General features: G+C 37.1%; 1 protein-coding gene across 6 annotated transcripts in view; it reads right to left on the reverse strand.

Annotated features, from left to right (window-relative positions):
* Positions 1-16,891, reverse strand: part of LOC309476041 (uncharacterized protein) — a 160,859-nt gene extending 143,968 nt beyond the window's left edge. For 4 of the 6 annotated variants that reach the window (XM_082139165.1, XM_082139168.1, XM_082139164.1 and 1 more), the window contains exon 1: positions 16,010-16,891. In XM_082139165.1, coding sequence (XP_081995291.1) covers positions 16,010-16,121 — 112 coding nt within the window. In that variant the 5' untranslated portion in view covers positions 16,122-16,891. Of the gene's footprint in view, positions 1-5,998; positions 6,646-7,020; positions 7,357-7,973; positions 8,301-16,009 lie in introns of those variants that run through there. The other 2 variants (XM_082139169.1, XM_082139163.1) reach the window with 2 other exon arrangements.
* Between the last annotated feature and the right edge of the window lie 2,089 nt (positions 16,892-18,980).

Raw genomic sequence — 18,980 nt, forward strand, 5'->3', positions numbered from 1 at the left:
AAAGGCATGAGAGTCGGCTGTTTTTTTATATAAGTAGCCTACATGGTTAAATATTTGACCACTTGCTTTAGGAACTTAATATAAGTAGAAGTAATGCATTGAATAATAGGCCTACGTTGTTTAAATTGTGTTTAAACGTGAATACGTCTATTAAAGAGTGTATAGGTGTACAAAGAATCGCAATGCTGAGACGTTAAGACCGGGGTAAATCAAGGGAAAATACATATTTCAACAAGGCAACATAATGAACACTCGTCTCATTCGTGGAGGTGGAAAAACAAGTTCTTTGTGACATGCAAGATTTATTGTATAAAGATTTAAATTATGCAAAAGAAAGAGTATGAGTGTGCTGTTTTTGTCAATTTTAAGTTTTAATTTAAAATGTAGGCTATGCGATTTTAATATAAGTACATGGTTAAATATTTTACCACTTGCTTGAGCAACTTAATATATAATTATATAAGAGTAATGCATTAAATAATACGTTGTTTAAATTGTATTTAAACGTGAATACGTCTATTAAAGAGTGTATACACTCACCTAAAGGATTATTAGGAACACCTGTTCAATTTCTCATTAATGCAATTATCTAATCAACCAATTACATGGCAGTTGTTTCAATGCATTTAGGGGTGTGGTCCTGGTCAAGACAATCTCCTGAACTCCAAACTGAATGTCAGAATGGGAAAGAAAGGTGATTTAAGCAATTTTGAGCGTGGCATGGTTGTTGGTGCCAGACGGGCCAGTCTGAGTATTTCACAATCTGCTCAGTTACTGGGATTTTCACGCACAACCATTTCTAGGGTTTACAAAGAATGGTGTGAAAAGGGAAAAACATCCAGTATGCGGCAGTTCTGTGGGCGAAAATGCCTTGTTGATGCTAGAGGTCAGAGGAGAATGGGCCGACTGATTCAAGCTGATAGAAGAGCAACTTTGACTGAAATAACCACTCGTTACAACCGAGGTATGCAGCAAAGCATTTGTGAAGCCACAACACGCACAACCTTGAGGCGGATGGGGACCCCACTGGGTACCACTCATCTCCACTAGGGGCTACAATTTGCACGAGCTCACCAAAATTGGACAGTTGAAGACTGGAAAAATGTTGCCTGGTCTGATGAGTCTCGATTTCTGTTGAGACATTCAGATGGTAGAGTCAGAATTTGGCGTAAACAGAATGAGAACATGGATCCATCATGCCTTGTTACCACTGTGCAGGCTGGTGGTGGTGGTGTAATGGGGTGGGGGATGTTTTCTTGGCACACTTTAGGCCCCTTAGTGCCAATTGGGCATCGTTTAAATGCCACGGCCTACCTGAGCATTGTTTCTGACCATGTCCATCCCTTTATGACCACCATGTACCCATCCTCTGATGGCTACTTCCAGCAGGATAATGCACCATGTCACAAAGCTCGAATCATTTCAAATTGGTTTCTTGAACATGACAATGAGTTCACTGTACTAAAATGGCCCCCACAGTCACCAGATCTCAACCCAATAGAGCATCTTTGGGATGTGGTGGAACGGGAGCTTCGTGCCCTGGATGTGCATCCCACAAATCTCCATCAACGTTTGATGCTATCCTATCAATATGGGCCAACATTTCTAAAGAATGCTTTCAGCACCTTGTTGAATCAATGCCACGTAGAATTAAGGCAGTTCTGAAGGCGAAAGGGGGTCAAACACAGTATTAGTATGGTGTTCCTAATAATCCTTTAGGTGAGTGTACGTGTGTACAAAGAGAATCGCAATGCTGACAAAAAAACTTTTTTAAAATAAAAGTTGCTAATAACTTCTGGATTTGAAATACAAATAGTGAGTATGTATTTGTGGTACAGCCGCGGATCACGCACTGCAAACACAGCATATGTGAAAGCACTATTGCGCATGCTGGTCTTGCACCGCATACGCACTGCAACACGCACCGCATACGCACTGCACACGGAGTATGTGTGAAACGGCGTAAGCAGGCACATTGCAAGACAACCAATGAAGCGCAACAAGCAACGACGCGCCAGTTGGCAAAATGATACCGAGGGTATTTGGCTATAAAAATTACGAGGTAGTCGACAAAAAAGGTAAGTTTTGAACGAATGCTAAGCACCTTATCGGATGTACCGTAAAACTTCAAATAATAGCCGAGTCCCCAATAGACGCCTGTCTCTTTTAATCTCTCTCTCTCTCTCTCTCTCTCTCTCTCTCTCTCTCTCTCTCTCTCATACACACCAGTCTCTATGGAGGCATTCCAATTATATTATCAGGTTGGTCCAGTTTTTCAGAAGTGATGATTTTGAGGAGTGAGGATTTTATTGATGACATGTTTAAAAAGGTTTAGGCAAAAACGACCCATGTCTATATGAAAGTTAAACTGTTTTGCAATATGAGGTCAATACAATACAGGACTGAAGCTGCATGCTGTGCATTGTTCTAGTGCAATATGCTGTTGAAATACAAGCATTTTTTGTGAAAATTAAATTGTCAGTTTTTTACTGTATTTGATTAATGTCATTGTATAAAAAGAGGTTTAAATAAGTACAAATCTCACAGACATACATGATTTGTATACATTTTATTTCTGTGGTAAGAGGACTTGAAATGACTCGAAACTAAAATGGTAGGACTTTGGACTCGACTTGAGACTTGTTGGCTTTGACTTTTGACTCGACTCGGGACTTGCCTCATCTTTGACTCGACTTGACTCGGGACTCGAGGGCAAAGACTTGAGACTTACTTGTAACTTGCATAACAATGACTTTGTCCCACCTCTGCATACATCCATATGAAGACGTTGTTCTGCAGGTTCGTCGTCTTCATTTTCATCTCGCTCTGACTCGAACATGTAAGGCTGGATGGACAAGTCTTCCGTTGTTGACATTTTGTTAATAACGTGTGAATCAAAAGTTTCTGTGCCGCTAGATAATCGTATCTCTGCTATCAAACTACAAAAATGGCTGAACGGGGTGGAGTTGAACCGAGTGTCGCCTCTGCAACCTGGAGAGGGGGCGGGGTATGAAGTGTCTCATTTGCATTTATAGAGACCGCACCAAAACGAGTTGCTCTCAGACGCACATCAGAAAAGGGGTAGAAAAGTATGAAGGTAAAATAGTAGCAAAACTCGAGAGCACGCAGATGTGAATTTGAGAACTTGTACTATAAATATTCGTACTTGTACATGAACATTTACACTCACAGCTCCAATGTGAAAACCTGTAAAATAAAAATCTGAAGTTGAATGTTGAAATTTGCACTCGCATACAATAGTCACAAACCTGTATTCTGAATCTGAAGCTGCAGACAAGTAGACACAAATGTGTAAAATGCCATTCACAGAAATACAACGACAGACACAAACTTGTAATATATATTTTGCGTTTAATCTTACGTTCACATTCGCAGTACAACCTCAAATAGGCACTTGCAACTTCTCAAATATGTCACTGCAATTTCAAATTTCGCGCCTTGACTTTTGCTACTCTTTTCGCGATATATCAGTTGCAAAACTAACTTGTGCACTTGAAACTCAGAGGCGGCGGGAGAGAAAGGGGGGCGGGAGTGGGGGGTTCAAAGGAGCCGTTTTATTGGTTGGCAGCTAGCCAATGAAATGGGACTTCGATGATGTCTCGAAACCTGCGTGCACTGAAACGCTAACATGGCTTAATGCATAAAGGCCAATTTATACTTCTGCGTCGAGGGTACGCCGTAGTGTACGTCGTAGGCTACGCACGTAGGTGACGCCGTCGTGAGCATTTATACTTCTGCGAATGTCTGTGTTGATGTGCAGTTACACCGCCGAAACGCTAGTTGGCGCGGGTGGGTTTTAATGTTCCAGTTCCACTGTGTTTACATTCCTCGCGGCTATTTTGAGTTTAGGTTTCTACGAGCAATGGCGACTGAAGGAGTCATACAGATGGCTGTATTTCCGCACTTCTTCAAGCAATCTCTCGGTCACTTGGTCTATTTCCATGGCTCTTCACTGATCTTCGGAATTTAAAAATGGCGGGCGGGCGGTGCAGAGTGTAGGAGGAAACGCGATGCTATCCAGCCGACCAATCACAGATCTTGCGGTCCGCGTCGCCGCGACGCGTAGTTAAATTTTTGAGGAGGTGCGCGTCAGGGTACGGCGAAGGGTACGACGTATGGTACACGTCAATGCGTATGCTACGCCGTACCTTCTACGCGCACCCGACGCAGAAGTATAAATTGGCCTTTAGACCAGCGGTTCCCAAACTTTTTTTCCTGCGCACCCCATTCTATGTCCCAACCGGGTTGGCGCACCCCCAATCCCCACTTCAAAAAAAATTATGCAACAAAGCTTTGTTTTATCGCCATATAAAGACTCATGTTTAATCATGCGCAAATAACCAGAACACGCATGACAATTACATCAACAAAGTTTCAATATAATGCAACAAAGCGTGCACAAGCTTCCACTTTTAAGAGGACGAGTGACAGACACAGGCTCAGTAACAGAAAGCACGGTTATTTTCAGCCGCGTAATTTAGTTTTATTTAAAAACGAAATATTTTGTAACATTACACATGTGACATGTTTTAATTCATACATGTTTTTACTTTTGATCACTTTAATGCATCCTTACTGAAAAAAAAATTCGGAATAACCAACACATTTTTGAACGGCAGTGTACATTTAGTTGGTCATTATTGCATATAAACACTATCAGAGTGATCAACAAGGTATATCTTCATTTACCAGTCGAAGACGGAGCATCTTTCTGCTCTTATGTTTACTCCGTGCTGTCAAGGGCTTCATCATATCTGTCGTGGTACCGGTCTTTGCAGCAATTATTTTACCGCAAATACTGCATCGCGCGCTGTTGGCATCGAGCCTGGAGAAATGTAGCCACACTTTTGATCGACTTTTCCACATCTTTAGGGTATTGTGTGTGTGTGCTCGGGTCACATTGAGTATGTGTATGTGCGCGACTCGAGTTTGTGTGTGTGCTCGCGTTTCATATTTGTATGTGCGTGGAGAGTTTGTGTGCGCGCGCGCGTCTCATATGAGTGCGTGAGCGACTTTAGGTGTGTCGTTGTGCATTTCATATTTGTTTTATCAAAAACTAATAAATTATAGTTTTTTTAAAATTTAAAATAAAAGGAAAAGGAATTTACAAAGGAAATGTTTACTGTTCATGTTTTATTATTATTGTGTGGAAAAATCCCACTTAAAAAAACAGACCGCCATTACATTTTTCCTCTCGCGCACCCCCGGTGCGCGCACCACACTTTGGGAATCCCTGCATTAGACTGATATTAAAAGAAATAAACGATATTATCAAACTCAGTAAACACAATGCTTATAATGCATACTACAGAAAAGCAGATGAGCGTTTGGGCATGATCAGTCATGACTGATCATGCCCAAACGCGTGTTCAGCGCGTTCAGTCTGTGTTCAAAGTCGGTGTTTAAAATCTGCTGCAGTCGATCATGTTGATGAAAACAGTCAGAGAATGTGTCAGCTAGTCGTGTGTCCCCAGCATTAGTCTGCTATCAGCGGCTCAAACCTCCGTTACTAACTCTAAAATTACGTTTTGGAATTAGCAACGGAGGCATGGGATTAGATGCGTAAGAAATTAGTCCTACATACAAGAGCGTTTTAATGACAAAAACTTTACAAACGTCTTGAAATACATAATCTGAACAATGTTTCGAGGTGTGGTAACTGTAGTATAAGCGGAATAATTGACTTCAGGCCGTTGAATTATTAGAAAAATAATGCACACCCGAGGTGTAACGGCCACTCCGCTTCGCGTCGTGACCGCATTACCACCTCGGGTGTGCATTATTTTTCTAATAATTCAACGGCCTGTCGTCAATTATTCCTTACATATTCCTCCTTTAGCAGCTGAAGACACACCTGAATCTGTAACAGCTAAACACACACAGTCATTATTACCAGAGCTTGACTAAAAATCAACTTTAACAACATACTTTTGACTGATATTTATACCCGTCTAGTTTGGTCATCAGTGCCATGTAGTGGTTTTTATTTATTTTATTTTTTTAAGAAACAGCGTGTTTACAGGAAAATTGACTTTCTTATTAACATTATTTAACAAATGCAAAATTCATAATGTAAACAAAACTCAATGTAACGAGAAGATAATAGAAATGGTCTCAGTTATATTTTAATATTGAGCCAAATCTCACTTTTTCTAACAGCCACCAATAAACATGTACAGGGTTGATTAACTTGATTAACAGTATATATATTTCAGTCGGTTTCCTAAAACTCCCAAGGAAAATGCACTAAATAGCTACATTATACTTTATATACATTATACATTAAACTCTTAATGCTGACAGAAACACTGAAGCTCCTTCTGATGCTGATTCTGCTGCTGTTGATCTGTAGTTTATATTCTCCAGAGTCTGTGTTTGTGATGTTTGTGATGGTCAGAGATCCAGTCTGATGATCCAGCTTCAGTCTGTCTCTGAATCTCTCTTCACACTGATCATCTGTACAGGATTTATTGGGATCTCTAGTGATTTCAGCGATGAGAGTGTCGTTAAAATACCACGTCATCAAATCATTTGGGCTTTTTATTACACGAGTATCTAAAGTAACAGATTCTCCCTCCTTCACTGACTTTCTCTTTATCTCATCTACTTCAACAACAGGAAAATCTGGAACACAAACCAAACACAAACCACCTTTTTTTAGGGGGAAACACTACATATCATGAGAAAACTGTGTTACTTTTTGTTACTTTTAGTCAAAAAAGCAACATTTATCCACATGTTGAGCTAATAAGCATTTATTAAATCAGAAGCACACTTTTCATCTTCATCAGAACAAAACTAACTGACACAACAAAAAGTGTTAAATTATACAATACTGTATATTTAAATCTACAAATTCCACAGGACATGTGTTTGTAGAAATTATCTGTATGTGATTTAATATGCAGGTATAGATATTAAATGCCTCTAAATGTCATAGAAAAAAAATATCACTAAAACTTAACTGTACACGACTTGCTCTTAATCATAATGACTCACCATAAACAGCAAGAATGAAACCCTTTGTACTGATGTTGCTGCTGGTGATGATCCGTAGTTGATATTCTCCAGAGTCTGTAGTTCTAATGTTTGTGATGGTAAGAGATCCAGTCTGATGATCCAGCTTCAGTCTGTCTCTGAATCTCTCAGTGCCTTCATTGCACTGAACATCTGTACAGATATTACTCAGATCTCCACTGATTTGAGCGATGCGAATGCCATTACAATACCATCTAATCTTTTCTTGTTGGCTTGTTTCAGCATCAGTGTGAAGAATGACTGAATCTCCCTCCATCACAAAAGCTGACTCTTCATTTGTATCAACGCTGAAAAAACCTGGAGAAGAAATGAACAGATAAATATAAGCCAAACAAAATTAAACTACAGGAAAATACTGTGAAAATGCAGAGTGTTTTATCTTGAAAGTTGCGTAGCTGTTTTCGGGTGATCATTTCTGCGCAGATTACGCTCATCTCAAACAAGCCTATCGCTTCAATAGATAAACAGACCTGAATCTGTAACCGCTAAAAAGTAATTATTACTGATAATCGATTTTACCAATATCTTTGATTTACACCAGAACACAAATGAAACTTTTTATGAACCAAAACTAACTGCTGAGACTAAATTAGTTCAGTATGATTTAAAGCTGACTTGTTTTAAAGCAAGAAGCCTGTTAGGCAGTGGTTTAAAACAAGCACACAGCAAAACAAATGTAATAAATTAATGATGAATTTATAGCAATAACAAATAACAATTTCTTTGCCAAGGGACTTAGTTCTTCAGGAATAGCTGCCAAACAACAAATACGCAGCAAATTTTTTTTAATTATCTTTGTACTGAATGTGAATTAGATTGCAGGTAAAGGGAAAAACACCTCTGAATGTGTTCAAAAACATCACTAACATTAAAGATGTGACGTGATGTACTTGCTTTTAAACATAATGACTCACTATGAACAGTAACAATGAAGATCTTTGTACTGCTTCTGCTGCTGTTGAGCTTTAGTTTATAAACTCCAGAGTCTGTGTTTCTGGTGTTTGTGATGATCAGAGATCCAGTCTGATGATCCAGCTTCAGTCTGTCTCTGAATCTCTCTTTACACTGAACATCTGTACAGATCTTACTCTGATCTCCAGTGATTTCAGCGATGAGAATGTCATTCACCAATGTGAAATACCACCGAATATCTTCTTGTTGTTTTGTTTCAACATCAATGTTTAGAGTGACTGATTCTCCCTCCATCACTGACAACCTCTCTGTACCAACACCAGACACACCTAGAGAAGAAATGAACAGTTATTTTAAACAAAACAAAATGGCCACCAGATGACTTCAGTAGCTGTATTTGGAAAGTGTGTGTATATATATATATATATATATATATATATATATATATATATATATATATATTTAGAATTATTATTATTATTATTATTTATTTTATGATCAGCCATATCATTTTATAATATGCCGTGATCAGACTGGCACTGGACACTCAATCCAGTCAGACACTCCCGCTGTAAGGAAATAAATTGTTTTCTTATTACGAATATAATCTCATGCATGTATTATTTAGTATGATTGATGTTTTGGGGCCAGTTATCCCAATTAAAGGATTGAGCATCCAGCAAAGCGTCAGTACACGGCCAGTTTGATTGTGATAAAATTCTCTAAAACATCAATCATACAAAAGAATAAATGCATGAGACTACATTAATACAAATAAAACAATGTGTTTCCTTACAGTGAGAGTGAGTCTGAGTGACAGGCAACGCACTCGCAGTTCAGCCGCGGCTGACTGGATTGAGCGTCCAGCAAAAGCGTCAGTAAGCAACCAGTCTGATCACGGCCATTTGACTGGTTTAATTGGGACAAAATTCTCTAAAACGCCAATCATGCAAAAGAACATAATCATGCATAATAAATGAGCTAGAGAGGAAGGAACACAAAACACAAAAACTGCCAAAAATCAATGGTTTCTGAAACTTGGCAAAGGCAGACTGCCAGACAACCAGCCACTGACGGGTCACGTGACATGTCAGTGGCAGCTCCTGCCAGCCTGCTGAAGAATGAACCCCTACTGTTTACCTTTCAGAAGCTGCGTAAGATATTTAGTTTTATATTTCCCAGAATCTGTATTTTTCCAACAACCATAAACATTTTTATTTTTGGGAATAGTCAAAAGAATATGATTAGATTATCTTGTTGTGTACGTTCTGTCATTATTGCACTGAGCTTCGTGACACACTTTCGTTTTGAAATAGTACACGTAGGCCTAGTAGTTTTTCCTACTATGGAAGTCAATGGTATCTAAAACTGTCTGGTTACTGATATTCTTCTAAATATCTTCCTTTCTGTTCAGCAGAAGAAAGAAATGCATACAGGTTTGAAACAACATGAGGGTGAGTATATGATGACAGAATTTTCATTTTAAAGTGAACTATTCCTTTAATTACATTTGATAGATTTTACTTTCAATAAAATATTAACATTGTTTTTTGCAATTTCCATTTTTTTTAAAGGTGTTTATATGCATGTTATGCATTTACACTGTAGGCTACTGACCAGCAGAGCTCACCAGCGTGTTGCGTTTCGAACGCTTCAAAACAGTGAATCATTTTTGCGAACTTCGTTTCTCCCATCACGGTAGGCTACATAAAAGTTCATCACAGTTCCGTGTTGATATGGGAACTGCCAGTGTTTTTCACTACTAGGCTATTTGAAGCTTCCTCATTTCGACTTAGGTAAAGTTGGTTTTATATTCGCACATTCACACTTTTTTGCTTAAAAACTGTCTCAATAACAAGCGCAATAAAGCACATTTTTGCAAAACAAAAGCAGCTACATGATCTTTAGGACAAAGATGGTGAACTACAACACTCTCCACAATCGATCAATGGGCAAATATTGTTTTAATGGCATACAAAGTTGCGAATGTCCACTGAATGTCCAATGTAGTGTGGTAAACAGGATAGGGACCGTCTAAAAAGTTCTATTTTTTTTCATTGTGTGCAAACAGACAACTACATTTTTGCAAAGTACAGATGTACCAGCAAATATCTCTCACATTATGTCTTCTAATGCTATTGATTTAATTCAACAATAAAAAGTGAATTATAATGATTGTATTTAGGAAACCTGCCTCACTATACATAATGTTCATACATAATTTTAGAATAAAATTACATTAATTCACCAAAAGGATTTTTTACTATCCGAAGGTTGTAGCATGTTCCTAGTGACCAGTCTGACTTACTACAGGTGAGATTTTGACAAAAAGTCCCTTACTGTACGTACAGTTGACAAATATGTTTTTTAAAAAATTACTGTAATTCACCCTAAGTATTTTTTCGTGTTCCAAAGGCTGTAGTGTTTTCCTAGTGACCAGACTGACTTACTACAGGTGAAATTTGGACAAAAACTCCCTTACTGTACGTACAGTTGACAAATACGTTTTTTAAAAAAATACTGTAATTCACCTAAATAATTTTTTCGTGTTCCAAAGGCTGTAGTGTTTTCCTAGTGACCAGACTGACTTACTACACGTGAAATGTTGACAATACCTCCCTTACTGTACGTACAATTATCAAATAAGTTTATGAAAAAATTACTGTAATTCATCTAAATCATTTTTGCATGTTCCAAAGGTTGTAGTGCTTTCCTACGGACCAGACTGACTTACTACAGGTGAAATTTTGACAAAAACTCCCTTACTGTACATACAGTTGACAAATAAGTTTTTTAAAAAATTACTGTAATTCACCCTAAGTATTTGTTCGTGTTCCAAAGGCTGTAGTGCTTTCCTAAGGACCAGACTGACTTACTACAGGTGACATTTTGACAAAAACTCCCTTACTGTACGTACAGTTGACAAATGCGTTTTTTAAAAAATTACTGTAATTCACCCTAAGTATTTTTTCGTGTTCCAAAGGCTGTAGTGCTTTCCTAAGGACCAGACTGACTTACTACAGGTGAAATTTTGACAATAACTCCCTAACTGTATATACTATTATCAAATAGGTTTATGAAAAATTTACTGTAATTGACCGTAACTATTTTTCCGCGTTCCAAAGGGTGTAGTACTTTCCTAGTGACTTGTCTGACTTACTACAGGTGGAATTTTGACAATACCTCCTTTACTGTACAATTATCAAATATTTTTATGTAATAAACATTATTACATGTGTTTATTACATATGTTTATGTAATAGACTGTAATTCACCTATAGTGTTTTTTATATATATATTCCAAAGATTGTAGTGCTTTCCTAGTGACCACACTGACTTACTCCAGGTGAAATTTTGACAATACCTAATAATACTGTTTTACATAATAATAACTGTAATTCACTAAAAGGGGTTTTGTTTGTTTAAGGTTGTAGTACATTAATAGGGGCTACATTATTATTAACAGTAGTGACTGAACCTGTACGGATTGGTGCAGCAAATCTGACAGATAATGAACAACAAGATCATGGAGGCATTCAAGATACTGTACAGTGCACTGTTTTATTTCTATTATCTTTCTAATTGTTCATGGAATACCACTAGGATTATACATAAAAGTTATTATAATTAATTCCTCGTGGTTAGAGTAATATTTCAATTTCACTTCTTCAAAATTTTGCTGTTGTTGATCCTCTCTTGGTTTAAGTTGTTCTTATATTATCATAAACCCTTTAACTGATTGTTTTGTCAAGTACTTTTTACTTTACTATATTTTCTTTTAGTGAAGTGACGTAAAAGTTTAAGTAAAACAAATGTGTGTGTTTGAATACAATTTTTTCAAATGTTTTCAGTCAGGACTACTTTGGGTAAACAAAAATATTTAAGCAATTGAACATGTTATTTAATATCTATTCATTGCATTATGTAATTGGTTAACACACATAACTATAACTGTTAGTGGTTTGTTACATAGTTAATCCTTGTCATGTTTACCAACGTGAACAGTGCCAAAGATGGTACCCAATGTAAGCTGCATTGGACTATCACCAGACAAGCTACCTGAAAAAGATACCCAATGGTTGTGCTCACTGTGTACCTTAAACAGTGGAACATCATTAAAGAATATCTGCTGAAACTTCTGCTTTATTGTCCTTGTTGCAATATGGATTACCATTGTATATCTGCATTTTGGGACTTACAGTTAAAGACCCATGGACCAGATATGATTTATTAAGACCAGGAGTTAGAAGTGCACTCAATTTAAGACAAGAGTCAGAATTATAATAAATTAAAGGAAATTTTACTGAAGAATGTTTGCAGTTTATTATCAGGCAGAAGTCAAGAATCAGAACCAGTGATCAAAAGTAGGTTCTGATTGGCTAATAAATAATCACACATTTTCTACACATAGATAGACTGAAGCATATCTCCATCAATTATGCGGCTGACATTCGGACCCTGAATTTAGGCACGTCGTGACCTTCCACACTTGTAGTGATTGTAATGAATAGTAATTGGTCCAATTTTTGAGTCTCCAGTCTAGGACCAACTCTATAGCGCCACCACCAGTTCAAAAATTCAACATTAAAAGGATTATAGCTTTTGAACCCTTTGATCTAGATGTGAATGTAAATAGATGTAAAATGACACTTAGTGCACCTGATTCCACTCATTATGGTGATCACAATCAATATCTTACATTAAGACTCTGTACTTTTCAAAATGGCCACTACTGTAATGGGCAGTGTTCAATTTTTTTGTGCTACTCCTCATTCAAATTTTGTTCAATTTTTACAAAAATTGGCTCAGATGATCTTTGGACCAAGCCACACAGAAGTGACTGAACAGATTTTTTTATTTTTGCTATCGTTCCTGATATACTTTTCTCCAAATTTGACCTGTATTTGTTGCCTTATGGTAGTTAGCTTAGCATGCTAATTGGTTAGCATGCTAACCTGATGCCATTCTTTCTAATGTGGCTCTTCAGCTATAAGGCTAACCATAAACTACATTAGCATTAAGCTAACTTAACTTGCTAACTTAACTAATCTGGTTAACATGCCTTTGTGTGCTCATTCTTACACTTAAGCCTCTCCTCGGCAGCTTGGTAAGACAGCGTCAACTGAGTGGCGCAAGCTGCTAAACCACGTGCCATGAGCCCTGAACCATTCCGGTTGTGGGTTTGAATCCTGTGTGGCACATTCCCAGACCGCAAGAGGTATTGTGGTGTAAAAGTTGCTTCTGTTCCAGACATGGTGTCTATATGTGAGCGAACTCGATAAATACAACATGCAGCGAATTTATACAAAAAATTATTCATTTTGAATTGCTTCTCACTTGAACTACTGGACCTTCTTTATCTTGCTAAAAACGCAACTTCCCAGTGGCGCAATGATATGAGTGACAGGTATCTGACCCAGAGATAATGGGTTTGAGCCCCGTGTGGGATGATTTAAAAAAAATTGTGTGTAATGTTGTGTCATGTCGATTCCTTTATTATTCAACGTTGTACTAATCTTTCTTCCTCTTGGATTAATGTATGTCTTGTTCATTATATGTTCATTCTCATCTGAACTTCTGTTCATTTTGAGTTTATTTTCACCTATACTTCTAAACCAGCTCTTTTTTCTTCAATTTCTGCTGTTTTTACTATTCCTGCTCTTGCTGCTGCTTCAGCTTGGCCCCGTATCGCTGCTTGCAGCTATATTTCCACTTGTTCCTTAACATGTAACCAAAATACTAACACACACAGACACAGTTTCTTCAAGATTGGATTTGGTGAGGAGGAGAGTCTTCTCAAAACATTAAGATAACATGTTCTTTCTCTCAAGGAGTGGATACTTTAAATCTAACTGTAAAGTAAAGACTTTAACTAAGAAATGGTCTCTCAACTATAGGTTTCAATGACTCCTGAGACCATTGCTATCAGGGTAGCCTGGAAAAGCAGATGGATGTAGTGACACCTGTTAAAGAAGTCCATATTTCATCTCTGGAAGCTGGGCTAAATGAGCAAACACTGTTACTGCATTCCTGGCATGGGCCAGACCCTTATGTTACACCTCAGATATCAAATACAGACATTTAAAGGATACATGAAATAACATTTTCGATAATCACACTGATAATTTCTTTAACAAAGTAAAATCTCATAAGCCTAGAGAATTCATTCAACTCATTTGATATATAGAAGGAAAACTATTGATTAATACCTTGATTATAATCACTCATTAGATATACATTGAAGCAGCAGTGTGTTCCAGAATCCACTTCTTCAGGACTTCATAACAAAAACTTAACTTGAATAATTACAATAAGGGTGTTGCTTATTTATAACATTGAAAATATTATTAACCTAAAATATCTGCTTTTTTTAATCAATGAAAGAATTGTGTTGTACAAGGAACAGCAGTTCTAATACATACTTTTACCTAATACATTTATCAAAGTTAATTGAGTAGAGTGATCACTGGGAACATACTATAACCTTTGGAACATGAAAAAATGAGAAATTACAGTAACTTTTTAATAATAATATGTTTGTACTATACTTACAGTAAGGTATTGGCAGTATTTAACATGTAGTAAGTCAGTGTGGTCACTAGGAAAGCACTACAGCCTTTGGAACAGGAAAAAATACTTTAGGGGAATTACTGTAATTTTTTCTTAAACTTATTTGTTTATTGTACGTACAGTAAAGGAGATATTGTCAAAATTCCACCTGTAGTAAGTCAGTCTGATCACTAGGAAAGCACTACAGCCTTTGCAACAGGAAAAAATACTTTAGGGGAATTACTGTAATTTTTTCTTAAACATATTTGTTTATTGTACGTACAGTAAAGGAGTTATTGTCAAAATTCCACCTGTAGTAAGTCAGTCTGATCACTAGGGAAGCACTATGCCTTTGGAACATGAAAAAATACTTTAGGGGAATTACTGTAATTTTTTCTTAAACTTATTTGTTTATTGTATGTACAGTAAAGGAGATATTGTCAAAATTCCACCTGTAGTAAGTCAGTCTGATCACTAGGAAAGCACTACAGCCTTTGGAACAGGAAAAAATACTTTAGGTGAATTGCTGTAATTTTTTTTAATTAATATTTGTATACTGAACGTACAGTAAGGGAGGTATTGTCAAAATTTCACATGTAGTAAGTCAGTCTGGTCAGTAGGACCATACTACAACCTTTGGAACATGAAAAAAATCCCTTTGGTGAATTACTGTAACTTTTACATAAAACATATTTGCTACGTATTACACATACATGTAAATGTATGTACAGTAGCCTACAAAAAAGTAAAAATATGCAGCAAATATCAAACCTGAAACTATTTCTATCCTGGTTGGCAACTTTATTTATTTATTTTTTTACTTGATTATGTTCATGGTGCTGTCCACGTATGTGGTCCTGAAGGTCCTAAATTATCAAGTCTGCAACTTGGGTAAAGTTGATTTTATATTCGCATATTCGCGGAGTTCCGCGTTCAATATCTCGTGAGCTGAATATTGTTACTACACAAATAACATTGTTTTAATATTTAAATCTTCTTCTTAAAACGAGCTTTCCTTCGGGTTTGCACTTTGCAGATGGTCCCTTCTTAGCAGCCTGCGCATAGAGATCAATGTATTTTGTCCAGTGCGAAGGAAAGATCGTTTTGAGGAAAATTATGTTGTAGCTTCTGGTGTTTAATCTGTAGTTATATGTGATAGGTGTTTTGTGTAGCAACAACGTTTAGTTCACGAGTTATTGAACGCGGAAGTCCGCGAATGTGCGAATATGCGAATATAAAACCAACTTTACCTAAGTCTCATTTCGAACGCTTGTGAGATAAATGCCAAAATAATAGTTTTGTATTGGTTTGTAAACAGATATATTTAAACGCCGTGGATTGACTTGATGGTCCGAAATGCGTGATCAGATCACGGTGATCGCATGTTCGCCAAGTGTAAACACTGCCACACCGTAAACAATATCAAAACACAACACGTTCGCTTTATCATGAGAGCTGTAAAAGAAACAGAAAGGTCTAAATGTCTTACCACGGTCACGTAAACACCAAAGCAATGAGGGCAACATAAGGAGAAGCATTTTGTCACTGATGGTTTTCCTTGTGTAGATTTTAATCCATTTAATTGTTCCGTTCATCTGCATTAACACTGGCGTCAAAGGACATTTAAAGTGTAGGCAGAGCACGTCTACGGAGAGCCTGGCCAGTGGCCACACCTTTAGTATCGAATTGTTGTTGTAGTTCCACCAGAGTTCCACTGGGGGCGATCGCCCATGAGTGCAAAATGACTGGGAGTCTATGGGGATAGACGGTTAAATTTGTCTCTTTCACCCGATTGCCGTTGAGAAATCTCAGATTCGATTGTAGGTTTTGCAAGTTCAACTGTAGCCTGATTGGTCCACATTACTTGTTAGTAACTAACAGTGTGTATTATATAAAAAAAATATAAAAAAAATTAAAGGCTATACTGTTAAGATCCAGATGAATTTAAACATTATTAAGCTTTTACATAATAACAAGACACAATCGCTTCTAGCACCTGCTTGTAGAATCAGAATTATAATTAACTTTATTGCCAGGTATAGGCCTATATGTTGACCCTATGTTAGTCCACTATACAGTTCACTTGAAGGAGTGAATGAAAACAAGTGAATTCGGACAGCCGAGCATACCCATACACAAAATAAATATATTTGAAATATATTTTGGAATATATACAAATTTTTGAAATTGGCCCAATAAATATATTTCACACTTATCATCATATATTTTTGTTATATTTCAGAATGTATTTCAATGTATTTGGAATATATGCCATATATATTTTTGACACTTTTGGGGACCCAGAAAAAAATACATTGAAATATATTCTGAAATATAACAAAAATATATGATGTTAAAGTATGAAATATATTTATTGGGCCAATTTCAAATATTTGCATATATTCCGAAATATATTCTGGAAATATATTTCAAATATATTTCTTTCACCGGCCGTACACTCGTTATTGCTGCAATGTGGGATTGAATGAGTGCACTCAATAACGTCCACTATGGTTTAGGACACCAATACAAATGGCTGTCCCCTCAAACAATGCGGGTATGCTATAGGGGGCTATTTTGGATTCAAGCTTGGAGTTTTACCCTCCCCAGCTGGACTTCCCAGCTGGGCTGAAAGTAAAACGTGCTCCATAGCCTACCATTTTGCTGACAGTTCAAGGTGTTAAATAGATCAGGATCAGGGGGGCAGGGTTTCATAATATTATTTTGAAGCTTCCCCGGGCGCCGCCATTGATTAGCCGACCCCTACCTGCTGTTAGCATTCCATTGACTCCCATTCATTTTGGCATCACTTTGACAGCGAATAACTTCACATCTGAGGCGTTTAAAGACTCCATTTGTCCATTATTTATTTCTAAAGAAACACGAAAATGTATAAAAAGGCTCCATTACCTTGTATCTTACGTTATGGCCCCGTAGAAGCAATTTTTGTAAAAATAGGCTAACGATTGCGTCATAACCACGCAACTCTCTGTCGCACAGTAGAGAGATTACCGTATGGACAGGAGGAGAAGCTCGTGGACAATCGGGGGGACGTGGAGGCAAAATGACAAAATAATTAATCAGAATAAAAGTTGGAAGGGAATGATTCAGATTTCTCTTGGCACAGCTACTAGAAGACAGACGGGTTGCTCACGTCACATCTACGTCGTCAAGCTCAGTTTGAGTCTGCGCAGTACGGTCAGCCATCAGGAAGTGAGTGCTTCTAATTTACTTCACTTGTCTCCGTTGAATCCAATGGGGTCGCTGTGTCCAGTTTATATACTGTCTATGATCAGGATCAACGATTTCACAACGTAGCATAATCTTCAAAAGCATTAAATGCCTGTACTATAGCAAAGTTTAATATTGTCAATTAACATAATTATATGAATATATTATATGAATTATACATAATTATAATTTATTTAATAAATAATTAAGCAGCAAAAGATGAGCAATGTTCATATTTTGTTTTTGAAATGTTTTCACAATAAACTGCTTTAATTGCAGCAAGAGATACAGGGGGTGTGGCTTAATTTCATCTTTACTCAGCTGATTGGTCCAGTTTGGGTTTGCGATCTCCTAGAATAAAAGTATACTTTGGAGCAGGGGCCTATGAAGCCGGAAGCCGGTGACTAGCCAAGTATGTTTCAGTTTAGTTTGCGCCAACCCTGGGTTTTAGGCACCATGATTGTGGTTTGGCTTTTAGCAGTGCTCATCGTCATAGTAACTTGCGCTCCATGGCTAAGCTGGTCTGGGGCAGGTTGAATTCCAGGTAAGAGGTCCCAAACTGAACTTGGACCAATCAGCTGTGAGCAAAGTGGCATGTCTGATGCGATAAAGTCACTCCACCTGTGTCTACTCCAAATTAAAGGTCACTACATAGCAAATGATTTTTAAAGACAAAATCGTCTGGCTTTTAGTAATGCTTATTTAGAATAATATTTTTTTATGATTTAGTTATTTATGTAATTAGTATACCCTTAATCGATCATATACAATTTTAGTTTATCAATTGTTATTACGCACAGTTTAAATTAATAAATATATAAAGGTAATAGTATACGCTTTAGAATGAATGGATAAAGCTATAAAATGACTACATGTAAGCTTAAAAGTTCAATTCTCTCAATACCTTTATCAACTGTATAAACTAACTTCACAACTTTTACTTGCACTGAAGACTTTTTCTTTTAGTTGTCCTCTTTCATAGACCGCTATTTTCTTCTTGCTGTGTAAATTTGTTAAAATTCTTAATTTTTTTAATAATGTTAATATTCTGCAGAAGAGAGGTGAATCACGCTGATTCTCTCGCGAGAAATGAATCGCAGTTTCACTCTTTCTCCCAATGTGTTGTTCTTTTGTGTTGTTCATATTGGCTGTTCACTACTGATGTCACACTTAAACCCCTAAAGTCAGGATCAAAGAAAGTTGATGATCAGCATCATGGTACCAACAAA

Source organism: Leuciscus leuciscus, assembly GCF_965113295.1.
Source record: "Leuciscus leuciscus genome assembly, chromosome: 15".
Classification (NCBI taxonomy): Eukaryota; Metazoa; Chordata; class Actinopteri; order Cypriniformes; family Leuciscidae; genus Leuciscus; species Leuciscus leuciscus.